General features: G+C 45.8%; 1 protein-coding gene across 1 annotated transcript in view; it reads right to left on the bottom strand.

Annotated features, from left to right (window-relative positions):
* The window catches only part of ARHGEF10L (Rho guanine nucleotide exchange factor 10 like), a 131,889-nt gene that overhangs the window by 66,297 nt on the left and 51,575 nt on the right, over positions 1-14,017 (bottom strand). Inside the window, exons 13-14 of the mRNA XM_058161524.1 lie at positions 9,564-9,737; positions 5,356-5,501 (exon numbers count right to left, since the gene is read on the bottom strand). Of these exons, the coding sequence (XP_058017507.1) occupies positions 5,356-5,501; positions 9,564-9,737 (320 nt within the window). The remainder of the gene's footprint in view (positions 1-5,355; positions 5,502-9,563; positions 9,738-14,017) is intronic.

Genomic DNA, 14,017 nt, shown 5'->3' on the forward strand with positions numbered 1-14,017 from the left:
GGCAGGCCTTAATGAGTGCTGAGTCATGGAGCCACACCCCATGGCCTATATAAAGGAGCTACTTTCTGGCAGTCTCTGAGTCAGGCAAAGTCTAAACATATCTTGCTGAAGTCACTTTCTGGTCTCCTGCCTGCTCTGAGGACTTTGCTAGGACTTTGGGCAGAGCTGCAGAGGCAAGCCTGATTCGGATTTCCCTGACCCGGCCGTCAGCGGAGGAGTGGGACACAACACAATTAGTTCGTTTATCAGTGGGAAGATTTGCTTATCTGAGTGACTCCTTGCCGAGTATTTTCTTGTACAGCATCGCGTTTGGAAGCTGGCAACTCTCCAAGGACTGATAAGGTCTGCGGTTGCAATTGACCCTTGGAAGACTGTTTGCCGGGACTTTACTGGATGTGAATGCTAGGAATTCACATTCGCCAAATAAAAGGGGGCCTTTTTTTTTTTTTTTTTCCGGGACAAGAGTCTGTTTCGTGATCTGGTGAAGCTGAGGTCAAAACAGGCGGCAAGTAGCGATCAGACGAGCTCCGGGATGTTTGAAATACATCCTGGTTGAGGAGGGGCACCAGAATTTGGATCACGTGCACAGCCATAAGTGCAAGACTGGTCGCCAGTCAGGTGTTTTTTTTTTCAGTACTGTTGTAACTTTGGACGGTCACTAAGTGAACGGTTGTAAGTCGAGGACTACCTGGAGAAAAATCCTCCCCTCTCCCTCGGGACTGGAATATTGTTTTTTAAAAAAAAACCACACACACAATAAGGCAAAACGCCACTCCTGCTGAGCGCTACAGCCTCACAAATCAACACAGAAGATGCTTCAAAGATGCATTCATGCGTTCACACAACCCACCGCACCCCATCTCCAACCTGCCATTCACTTCCTACCCGGTGTTCACAGGCCTGGCAAAGAGAAACAACCAAAGCAAACGTCGTTATCTAATTCTCCTCCCCAACAGATTTAAAAAACAAAAAAATTAAATAAATTCCTTGGCAGTTTGCAGCAGTTGAAGGATTTAATGCAAACCCCCCCCCCCAAAAAAATTAATTCTTGTTTCTATTTGAGTTCTTGGTTTCGGGCTCTTCCTCCCCATAAAACAGGGGACTCTCCAACCTTGGCAAAGTTTAAGACATTTTTTTTTTATTTGCATTTATATCCCGCCCTTCTCCGAAGACTCAGGGCGGCTTACACTATGTCAAGCAATAGTCTTCATCCATTTGTATATTATATACAAAGTCAACTTATTGCCCCCAACAATCTGGGTCCTCATTTTACCTACCTTATAAAGGATGGAAGGCTGAGTCAACCTTGGGCCTGGTGGGACTTGAACCTGCAGTAATTGCAAGCAGCTGCTGTTAATAACAGACTGTCTTACCAGTCTGATCCACAGAGGCCCATATTCTATTTGAGTTCTTGGTTTCGGGCTCTTCCTCCCGATAAAACGTAGGGGACTCCAACCTTGGCAAAGTTTAAGACATGGGCAGGGGTGGGCTTCAAAAATTTTAGCAAGGGGTTCACTGCCTGGTTGCTGAGTGGGCGTGAACATGGTGGGTGTGGCCTTGTCAGCCTCCTGCACCATGGGGGGCGGGGCGGGGTTTGCCCTCTCTGGGCTCCGGAGGCTTTCTTTGAGCCTCCGGGAGGGCGAAAACGGTCTCCCCAGGCTCCGGAGGATTGGAAACAGGCCTGTTTCCGGCCTTCCCGAACTTCCGGTAGGCCTGTTTTTCGCGCTCCCTGAGCCTCCACATGCGCCCTGCACTTACCTGCCTCCAAAACGGGCCGCGTGGGGACTCCTGGGAGGGGAATTCCCATTTGGGGAATTCTCCGCATGGCACATAATCTTAGCTAGAGGTTCTCCCGAACCTCCTGCGAACTCCCAGCAGCCCCACCCCTGGACTTGGGGACTTCAACTCCCAGAATTCCCCCCCCCACCCCATCCACGAAGGGGAATTCTGGGAGTTGAAGTCCGCGAGTCTTAAAAGTGGCCAAGGTTGGAAAGTCCTGTAACAAAGCCTCCGACTCTGGGAATAAAACATTTTCCACTTTTTGGACAACGCACCAGCTTTCTGGAATGACAAGACTTTTCCCCCGTCCCCTCACCTCCCTGCTCCACATTTGAACAAGGAATAATTGTCAATAATTCTACACAGGGCAGGAAATTCAGACCTGTTTCCGGAGGCCAAAGAATGCCAAGGAAGGGCACCAAAAACCCTTTGCATTTTAAATTTCTATTTCCGTTCGGACACGTGCTGGATCACAACCTCCCCGTGTGTGCCCTTCTCTCTGGGACACGCAACTCTGACATACACTCACTTGAAGTTGATGTTGGCGCACACTAACACGTCATTCAAAAGAAACACCTTGCGCTCCTTGGATTTGATTAGTTGACCTCGGTCGCCATAAACAGTCTCCGTCAGGGTCTCACAGAATAACAGCTGCCGTTGCCCCGAATTTAACAACTGGAGGAAGGGAAAACAAAGCAAAAAATAAAAATAAAAATAGAAATTACAAAGCAAAACAGAACCTTGGCCTTATCCGAATACGACCCGGGCAGGGGGGGAAAAAAAATCTCTGCTTTTAAAGGCTATTTTCCCTGGAGGAAAAAAGAAAACAAAAATTAGAAAAAAATAGGGAACCGTACTTCTGATGTTGTTTGTGAACCTGGTGGATTTAGTCATTATTTGCTGAAGAACTAAAGGCCATGTCACAGAATGCTATGGAATTAATAGAATTTTTTTTTTTAAATGAAAGGATTGCTTTGCTCGGAGGAAGCAAATTACGGATGTGTAAACGGTTCGGATCGGAAGCAGAAAATCTGCTTTGTTGTATAAGCTGTGAAATGGATCAGCTCAGTGGGGAGACTTTAGAGGTTGTATTAGACAGACAGACAGATGATAGATAGATAGATAGATAGATAGATAGATAGATAGATAGATAGATAGATACATACATACATACATACATACATACATACATACATACATACATACATACATACATAGATACATATTCTGTTTCCCCGAAAATAAGACCCAACTGGATAATAGGCCCTAGCTTGGTTTTTCAGGATGCTTGCATATAAGCCCTACCCTCAAAATAAGCCCCAGTTAAGATTGTCAGCCAGATGGGTGCATTTAGTACCGTATTTCCTTCAAAAAACCAAGACCTAACCAGAAAATAAGCCCTAGTGCATCTTTTGGAGCAAAAATTAATATAAGACCCAGTCTTATTTTAGGGGAAACACGGTAGATAATGATAGATAGATAGATAGATAGATAGATAGATAGATAGATAGATAGATAGATAGATAGATAGATGATAGATAGATAGATAGATAGATAGATAGATAGATAGATAGATAGATAGAGATGATAGATGGTAGGTAGGTAGGTAGGTAGGTAGGTAGGTAGGTAGGTAGGTAGGTAGGTAGATAAACAGATAGATAGATGATAGATAGATAGATAGATAGATAGATAGATAGATAGATAGATAGATAGATAGATAGATAGATAGATAGTAGGTAGGTAGGTAGGTAGATAGCTAGATAGCTAGATAGCTAGATAGATAGAGATGATAGATAGATAGATAGATAGATAGAGATATACAGTACATACATACAGTATATTGGCCAGCTTCAAAACCTTTTACCGTGTTTCCCCGAAAATAAGACCCTGTCTTATATATTTTTGAACCCTGAAATAAGCGCTTGGCCTTCTTGCTATGCGTTCAAAAGCCCGATTGGGCTTATTATCAGGGATGTTTGAAATACATCCTGGTTGAGAAGGAGCACCGGAATTTGGATCACGTGCACAGCCAGTGCTGTTGTAACTTTGGACGGTCACTAAGTGAACGGTTGTAAGTCGAGGACTACCTGGAGAAAAATCCTCCCCTCTCCCTTGGGACTGGAATATTATTTTTCTTTTAAAAAAAAAAACACAATAAGGCAAAACGCCACCCCTGCTGAGTGCTACAGCCTCACAAATCAACACACAGGATGCTTCAAAGATGCATTCATGCATTCACACAACCCACCGCACCCCATCTCCAACCTGCCATTCACTTCCTACCCGGTGTTCACAGGCCTGGCAAAGAGAAACAACCAAAGCAAACGTCGTTATCTAATTCTCCTACCCAACAGATTTTTAATAAATAAATAAATAAATAAATTCCTTGGCAGTTTGCAGCAGTTGAAGGATTTAATGCAACTCCCCCCCCCACAAAATTAATTCCGGTTTCTATTTGAGTTCTTGGTTTCGGGCTCTTCTTCCCCATAAAACAGAGGACTCTCCAACCTTGGCAAAGTTTAAGACATTTTTTTTTTTTTTGCATTTATATCCCGCCCTTCTCCGAAGACTCAGGGTGGCTTACACTGTGTTAAGCAATAGTCTTCATCCATTTGTATATTATATACAAAGTCAACTTTTATTGCCCCCAATAATCTGGGTCCTCATTTTACCTACCTTTATAAAGGATGGAAGGCTGAGTCAACCTTGGGCCTGGTGGGACTTGAACCTGCAGTAATTGCAAGTAGCTGCTGTTAATAACAGACTGTCTTACCAGTCTGAGCCACCAGAGACATGGGCAGGAGTGGGCTTCAAAAATTTTAGCAAGGGGTTCACTGCCTGGTTGCTGGGTGGGCGTGAACACGGTAGGTGTGGCCTTGCCAGCCTCCTGCACCATGGGGGGGGGGCTTGCCCTCTCTGGGCTCCGGAGGCTTTCTTTGAGCCTCCGGGAGGGCGAAAACAGTCTCCCCAGGCTCCGGAGGATTGGAAACAGGCCTGTTTCCGGCCTTCCCAAACTTCCGGTAGGCCTGTTTTTCGCCCTCCCTGAGAGGGGAGAGGCCAGCCAGGAGTGGGATTTGGGGAATTCTCCGAATTGCACAGAATCTTAGCTAGAGGTTCTCCCGAACCTCCTGCGAACTCCCAGTAGCCCCACCCCTGGACTTGGGGACTTCAACTCCCAGAATTCCCCCCCCCCACCCCATCCACGAAGGGGAATTCTGGGAGTTGAAGTCCGCGAGTCTTAAAAGTGGCCAAGGTTGGAAAGTCCTGTAACAAAGCCTCCGACTCTGGGAATAAAACATTTTCCACTTTTTGGACAACGCACCAGCTTTCTGGAATGACAAGACTTTTCCCCCGTCCCCTCACCTCCCTGCTCCACATTTGAACAAGGAATAATTGTCAATAATTCTACACAGGGCAGGAAATTCAGACCTGTTTCCGGAGGCCAAAGAATGCCAAGGAAGGGCACCAAAAACCCTTTGCATTTTAAATTTCTATTTCCGTTCGGACACGTGCTGGATCACAACCTCCCCATGTGTGCCCTTCTCTCTGTGACACACAACTCTGACATACACTCACTTGAAGTTGATGTTGGCGCACACTAACACGTCATTCAAAAGAAACACCTTGCGCTCCTTGGATTTGATTAGTTGACCTCGGTCGCCATAAACAGTCTCCGTCAGGGTCTCGCAGAATAACAGCTGCCGTTGCCCCGAATTTAACAACTGGAGGAAGGGAAAACAAAGCAAAAATAAAAATAAAAAATAAAAATAGAAATTACAAAGCAAAACAGAACCTTGGCCTTATCCGAATACGACCCGGGCAGGGGGGAAAAAAAATCTCTGCTTTTAAAGGCTATTTTCCCTGGAGGAAAAAAGAAAACAAAAATTAGAAAAAAATAGGGAACCGTACTTCTGATATTGTTTGTGAACCTGGTGGATTTAGTCATTATTTGCTGAAGAACTAAAGGCCATGTCACAGAATGCTATGAAATTAATAGAATTTTTTTTTTTAAATGAAAGGATTGCTTTGCTCTGAGGAAGCAAATTACGGATGTGTAAACGGTTCGGATCGGAAGCAGGTTTGGGAAAATCTGCTTTGTTGTATAAGCTGTGAAATGGATCAGCTCAGTGGGGAGACTTTAGAGGTTGTATTAGACAGACAGACAGATGATAGATAGATAGATAGATAGATAGATAGATAGATAGATAGATAGATAGATAGATAGATAGATAGATAGATAGATAGATACATACATACATACATACATACATACATACATACAGTATATTGGCCAGCTTCAAAACCTTTACCGTGTTTCCCCAAAAATAAGACCCAACTGGATAATAGGCCCTAGCTTGGTTTTTCAGGATGCTTGCATATAAGCCCTACCCTCAAAATAAGCCCCAGTTAAGATTGTCAGCCAGATGGGTGCATTTAGTACCGTATTTCCTTCAAAAAACCAAGACCTAACCAGAAAATAAGCCCTAGTGCATCTTTTGGAGCAAAAATTAATATAAGACCCAGTCTTATTTTAGGGGAAACACGGTAGATAATGATAGATAGATAGATAGATAGATAGATAGATAGATAGATAGATAGATAGATAGATAGATAGATAGAGATGATAGATGGTAGGTAGGTAGGTAGGTAGGTAGGTAGGTAGGTAGGTAGGTAGGTAGATAGACAGATAGATAGATGATAGATAGATAGATTGATAGATAGATAGATAGATAGATAGATAGATAGATAGATAGTAGGTAGGTAGGTAGGTAGATAGATAGATAGATAGATAGATAGATAGATAGATAGATAGATAGATAGATAGATAGATAGATAGATAGATAGAGATATACAGTACATACATACAGTATATTGGCCAGCTTCAAAACCTTTTACCGTGTTTCCCCGAAAATAAGACCCTGTCTTATATATTTTTGAACCCTGAAATAAGCGCTTGGCCTTCTTGCTATGCGTTCAAAAGCCCGATTGGGCTTATTATCAGGGGATGTTTTATTTTGGGGTAAAACAGGGTATTTATTTTCAAGTTAAAAGTTTGGTTTCCTCAAATGTAGCTTCGAAAAAGAGGCGGGGAAAAAGAACAGCCAGGGAACGTTCCGCTTTCATTTTGGAGCCCATCAGCTGTTCAACCCTAAAGCAAATTTTGTGGCTGCTTTAAACTCCAGGCGAAGGCAAACTCCGGCTAAACCTTCCGTTGTATGGGTGGTCCTCGGCTTACAACAGTACATTTAAGTGGCCGTTCAAAGTTACAACAGCATTGTAAATAGTGACAGGGTCATTTTCACCCTTACGACCATGGCAGCATCCCCACGTGATCAAAATTCAGATGCTTGGCAACTGACTCATATTTATGACGGTCGCAGTGTCCCGGAGTCACGTAATCCCCTTTTGTGACCTTCTGACAAGCGGAGTCCACGGGGGAAGCCAGATTCACTTAACAACCGTCTTACTAACTTAACAACTGCAATGATTTCACGGAACGATTTTGGCAAGAAAGGTGGATAAATAAGGCAAAACTCACGGAACAATTGTTTCACTTTGCAACGGAAATTTCGACGGTCATACGTCTGGACGGAAGAGGTGGGAGGTTCATCTCAGAATACCGTGGACGTTCTGAAACCTAGCGCCCCTTAAGCGCTAGGTTTAATTGTTAAATTGTTAAGTTAAATTGTTAAGTTTAGTTTTACATTGTTCTCTCTGCTTGCATGGCTTTTTCCATTTTAAAGGTAAAGGTAAAGGTTCCCCTCGCACATACGTGCTAGTCGTTCCCGACTCTAGGGGGCGGTGCTCATCTCCGTTTCAAAGCCGAAGAGCCAGCGCTGTCCGAAGACGTCTCTGTGGTCATGTGGCCGGCGTGACTCAACGCACCAAAGGCGCACGGAACGCTGTTCCCTTCCCACCAAAGGTGGTCCCTATTTTTTCTACTTGCATTTTTTACATGCTTTCGAAACTGCTAGGTTGGCAGAAGCTGGGACAAGTAACAGGAGCTCACCCCGTTATACGGCAGCACTAGGGATTCGAACCGCCGAGCTGCCGACCTTTCGATCGACAACCTCAACGTCCTAGCCCCTAAGCCACCGCATCCCATTTCCATTTTAGGTGAACCCTAAAATTGTTCCGGGAACCAAACAGGACAGGGGTGAAATCTACTTACCTTCCCAACTGGTTCACTTCTGCGCGCAGAGGGTAAAAAACAGGTTTTAACCAGGAAGTAACAACAAGCGGGCAGGTGGCGGAGCCTTGCAGCGCCATCACTACCGGTTCAGCCGAACCGGTCCGAACCAGGAGCATTTCACCCCTGAAACAGGACCCTCATAGAGCCAACCTAAAGCAAAACGAGTTTTCCGAACTTATAGTAGTGGCCAAAATTGTGGAAACCTTTTGGGAAAAGTTTATTTTTGAGGTTTGATGGTTAATAACACCACTTTTTTATGGGGAGTTTCAAGATAATCCTACTCCACTGCTGGAATGGCCTGAATTAACCCAATTGAAAATCTATGGAGCAAGAAACTTGTTAGTCAGAAGCGACCCAGCAATACAACCCAGTTAATAGAAGCCATCACTCCATCTTGGTTTCACAATATAACAGCTGCAGAACTAAAAGACTTGTGTTGTGTCTGCGCCCCCCGAGCCGGGCCCCTTGCCAGAAAGTGACTCGGAAAGTGAGGGGGAAGGGCCATCAGGACTTACTTCTGGAGCACCGGCTTCCCTGGCTCAGCTCCAGGAGCCAGAGGCAGGCCAGATGGAGGAGATAACAAGGCCTCCATCCCCTGACTCTTTCTCCCCCCAGGCCACGCCTCCAGACCCAGCTGATGGCAATCAGGCCTGGCTGGACCCTAGATTTCGTAGGCAGGAAAGGCGGGAACAACAGAAGGGATGGGGCAGACCTAGGAAGTGCTGAGTCATGGAGCCACACCCCACAGGATATAAAAGCAGCAAAGGCTGCTATACCACTTTGTGGCGAGCAAATCAACTGCTTAGAGGGAGAATTAGAGCTGAAGTACCGTTTGTTCCTGGTTGACTCATCGGCATCAAGATAACAGAGACACTTGGCAGATGCTCGCTAGTTTGCTGCCAGAGCTGATAGTTAACATAACATAACATAACATCAGAGTTGGAAGGGACCTTGGAGGCCTTCTAGTCCAACCCCCTGCCCAGGCAGGAAACCCTACACCATCTCAGTCAGATGGTTATCCAACATTTTCTTAAAAATTTCCAGTGTTGGAGCATTCACAACAATTAGTTGCCGGCTAATTAAGTCATCGCTCGGACTGAGGCAAGGGAGAGACAACAACTTGGTTCACTCCATGGGAAGATGTTGTAAGGCCGTAATTCATGCAAAAGCTTACCCGACTAAATATTAATTGACATGGTGATAATTTTTGTCTATCTCGTTTTTTCTACGGTGATCATTTTTGTATATCTCGTTTTTTCTACGCGTTTCTTCTTTATACGGTAACTGCTATCCTAATAGCAAACCCTCCTTAAAAGTGACTGCATTACATTCTTGATTAAATTATCTTTCCGTGGATATATAATTTTACGGTACTGCTCCCCCCCCAAAAAAAAAAGTGGTGCTATTAGTTAGTTTTAGAAAATATACTTTTCCCCAAAAGGTTTCCACAATTTTGACCACTACTGTATAAATCCACCAGATGTGTGCAGATGTCAACCACCCTTGGATGCTGGAAATGATCATCCGAAGGACATCCAGAAGGAAACTGGAACTGACCACTGGGCTGCGCATCCTGTTGAGAGTGACACACCTTATGGAGATGGCTGCGGTCACTGACGCTCTTGGTCAGCTGCTGGATCTCAGCCACCTGGTCGGCCAACCTCTTCTGCTCGTTGAGTTTCTCAGCCAAGGTCTCCAGTTCTGTTAGGGCGAGCTGGAGGGACAACCGGTCAGCGTGTCCTTTTGGGGTATTCTTCAGCATATCCTGGTAAGGAGGGAAGATAGAACAAAGTTGGAAGAAGACCAGTCCAATTGAAGGTCATCTTGAGTCCCATGATCAGTTCCACTCCAGATGTTTCCTCAACATGCCAATACAACCCTTTCCTTCCGCTTGGTGTAATCTAGATCTTGGTGTAATCCAGATCCAGGAAACTACAGACCTATCAGTCTGACCTCAATACCGGGGAAGATTCTGGAAAAGATAATCAAGCAACGAATCACCGAACACCTAGAAGCAAACAAAGTAATAACCAAAAGCCAACATGGGTTTGTCAAAAACAGATCATGCCAGACTAATCTTATCGCATTCTTTGACAAAATGACAAAATTAGTAGACCAGAGGAATGCTGTTGATATAATTTACTTGGACTTCAGTAAAGCATTTGATAAAGTAGACCATAACCTACTACTAGATAAAGTAGAAAAATGTGGGTTAGACAGCACCACCACCAGATGGATTCGTAACTGGCTGACCAACCGCACTCAACGTGTAGTCCTCAACGGAACTACATCCACATGGAGGGAAGTATGCAGTGGAGTACCCCAAGGCTCTGTTTTAGGCCCAGTACTCTTCAACATCTTCATCAATGACTTGGACGAGGGGATAGATGGGGAACTCATCAAATTTGCAGATGACACCAAGCTGGCAGGAATAGCCAACACACCAGAAGATAGGCTCAAGTTACAGAAAGATCTTGACAGACTTGAACATTGGGCGCTATCTAACAAAATGAAATTCAACAGTGAAAAAGTAAGGTTCTACATTTAGGCCAAAAACAAAATGCACCAGTACCGTATATGTGGTACCTTGCTCAATAGTAGTACCTGTGAGAGGGATCTTGGAGTCCTAGTGGATAACCATTTAGATATGAGCCAGCAGTGTGCAGCAGCTGTTAAAAAGCCAACACAGTTCTGGGCTGCATAAACAGAGGATAGAATCAAGATCACGTGAAGTGCTAGTACCACTTTATAATGCCTTGGTAAGGCCACACTTGGAATATTGCATCCAGTTTTGGTCGCCACGATGTAAAAAGATGTTGAGACTCTAGAAAGAGTGCAGAGAAGAGCAACAAAGATGATTAGGGACTGGAGGATAAAACATATGAAGAACGGTTGCAGGAACTGGGTATGTCTAGTTTAACAAAAAGAAGGACTAGGGAGACATGATAGCAGTGTTCCAATATCTCAGGGGCTGCCACAGAGAAGTGGGAGTCGGGCTGTTCTCCAGAGCACCTGAGGGTAGAACAAGAAGCAATGGGTGGAAACTGATCAAGGAAAGAAGCAACTTAGAACTAAGGAGAAATTTCCTGACAGTTAGAACAATTAATAAGTGGAACAACTTGCCTTCAGAAGTTGTGAATGCTCCAACACTGGAAATTTTTAAGAAAATGTTGGATAACCATCTGACTGAGATGGTGTAGGGTTTCCTGCCTGGGCAGGGGGTTGGACTAGAAGGCCTCCAAGGTCCCTTCCAACTCTGATGTTATGTTATGTTATGTTATGTTATGTTTCTCAACCTTACAATTTATTAGAGATGTCATGTTGGCACAGCTGGGAAAAACCGAAAACTGAAAGCTTCCGGGTTTTCCACACCCAGTTGACAGTCCACAGCCCTGCCCCACGCCCACAAGTTCATCACATTGTCCAATCAACTTTTCACACTCAATTGGATACAATCTTCAGGCAGTCTACATCAGACGCAGGCAAAAGTCCTTGAATACGGAATGCTGTTATGACTAACTTTCTACCGCTCCAACAACAACCCCCTCCCAACTTCCCCAACTAAAATATGTGGCAGTTAAGAAGCAAAAAGAAAGTTGCCTTCCAAAACCGACATCAGGATTGGGACAGTTGGTAGGCAGGGAAGAACGAGGGCAGGAAGACCAAAAGAAGCTAAGCAGTGAACATGTGAGAAAGAGCTCAGGCGATGAGCAAGGATCACCTCTTTCTGCTCCTTGAGCATGGAGAGTGGAGAGAAGGTGAGAACAGCGCAAGCTGACCCAACTACATGGAAGGAGAGCACCCCGCTCCTCTCCACAAGGCACACCTGGGGACTGAGACTTAAGGAGACGCTGTGAGGAAGGGCATTTGTCAGGAACAATAGCTGAATTCTTGGAGGTTGTGTGACATTGGCCATTTACTGGACTTCTTGTTTTATTTTGTGCTTCCTGGATTAATTGCCTTGTTCCTTTGCTTCCTGAACTAATTTACTTAATCCCTCGCCCTGCTTGATTTCTTGTTTTGTAGCCCTTGTGCTCACCGCATTGTGCTGGATTACTTGCAGCCAGAGGCTGCTGGAGGACTGTGTGTGCGTGTTGTGTCTGCGCCCCCTGAGCCGGGTCCCCTGCCAGAAAGTGACTTGGAAAGTGAGGGGGAAGGGCCATCAGGACTTACCTCGGAAGCACTGGCTTCCCTGGCTCAGCTCCAGGAGCCAGAGGCAGGCCAGGGGGAGGAGATAACGAGGCCTCCGTCCCTGACTCTTTTCCCCCAGGCCACGCCTCCAGACCCAGCTGATGGCAATCAGGCCTGGCTGGACCCTAGGTTTCGTAGGCAGGAGAGGCGGGAACAACAGAAGCAGGGGTGGGGCAGGCCTAGGAAGTGCTGAGTCATGGAGCCACACCCCATAGGATATAAAACCAGCAAGGGCTGCTATGCCTCTTCATAGCAGGCAAATCAACTGCTTAACTAGAGCTGAAGTACTGTTTGTTCCTGGGTGACTCATCGGCATCAAGGGAGATAACAGAGACACTTGGCAGACGCTCGCTAGTTTGCTGCCAGAGCTGATAGTGCCGGCTAATTAAGCCATCGCTCGGACGGAGGCAAGGGGGGACAGAACAGTGCATGTGTGATCACCTTGCTCTGGGACTTGCCAGAAACATGGGAACATTTGGAGCAATAAAGGAGCAGTTTGAGCTGTCAGCTGGCTGTGTTTGCCTGTGGGCCGTGCCCGGGGTCATCGCAGATCTAGATGGTTCTTCCCTAATTCAAGAACCCCACGAAAACAAAAGTGGTTACCTGGAGCAGAAGAATAAACTGAGGGAACCTTTGAATGGGCTTCACCATCAAGCCGTAGAGGGTAACACGGTCAAGACTGGCCATCTGTTTCTTCTGCAAAAAGGAAGTTATAATTGCTGGGTTGAGATGTGAAATACGCCTGTTTCTTCCTTCTCTAATGTATCTAATGTGGGCCTTTCATTGAGTTGACACATCTCAGCAAGGCTTTCGTATTCAATGTCAACTCTGCTGTAGGTGGTATTCGGCCGGTTCGGACAAACCGGTAGTGGCGACCTGCAGATGGGCCGGCCCACCAGCCCTGGTACTAGGCCGTCCTATTCAGCCACATTTTGTAAGCTGCGTGTGTGCTGCGCACGCCGGCAAAAGGCATGCATGGAGGGTTGCGCTCACATTTTGTTGCGCAGCGAACCGGTGGTAAAATTATGTGAAACCACCCCCCTGTCTAAGACAATGATGGCTAACCATTTTTTTCCTCGGATGCCGAAAGCATGCGTGTGCGTGCAATAGCACGCGCGCACATGCCCACAGCCATAGTGCAATTGCCCCTGCGCGCCTGCCCGCCACATGCATGTGTGACCCTGCACTGCCTTTACCCCTGCTCCCCTCCCATTTTGGCCTACCAGGTCTCCCTGAAGTCTCTGGAGGCTGGAAACGACCCGTTTTCAGACTTCCAGTAGGCCTGTTTTTCGCCCTCCTCAGGCTCTGGAGTCTTTCCTGGAGCCTCAAGAGGGTGAAAACAGCCTCCCCCGGCCCTCCAGAGGCTGGAAACAGCCCATTTCCGGACGTCCGGTACTTCCAGTAGGCCTGTTTTTCACCCTTCCAGAGCCTCCATATGGGCCTTGTACTTACCTGGCATCCAAAACGGGCCACGTGGAGACTCCTGGGAGGAGACGGGAGGCGTGGGTGGGGCCAGCCAGAAACTGGCGGGAGGCACACGCACATGTGTGGTGGAGTTGACCTAAGGCAACGGCTCGCGTGCCCACAGAGATGGCTCCAGGTGCCACCTGTGGCACATGTGCCATAGGTTCGCCATTACAGGTCTAAGACCATCAACCATCCCATCTTGCCAACTGAATGAATTCAGGGTGGGTTGGAGTAAACCATTCTACTCTATTCCTATTCTATTCTCTATTCTATTTTCTATTCTATTCCTATTCTATTCTCTATTCTATTCTATTCTATTCTATTCTATTCTCTATTCTATTCTATTCTATATTATATTCTCTATTCTATTCCTATTCTATTCTATTC

The sequence above is a fragment of the Ahaetulla prasina genome, chromosome 18 (genome assembly GCF_028640845.1).
Source record: "Ahaetulla prasina isolate Xishuangbanna chromosome 18, ASM2864084v1, whole genome shotgun sequence".
Taxonomy (NCBI): Eukaryota; Metazoa; Chordata; class Lepidosauria; order Squamata; family Colubridae; genus Ahaetulla; species Ahaetulla prasina.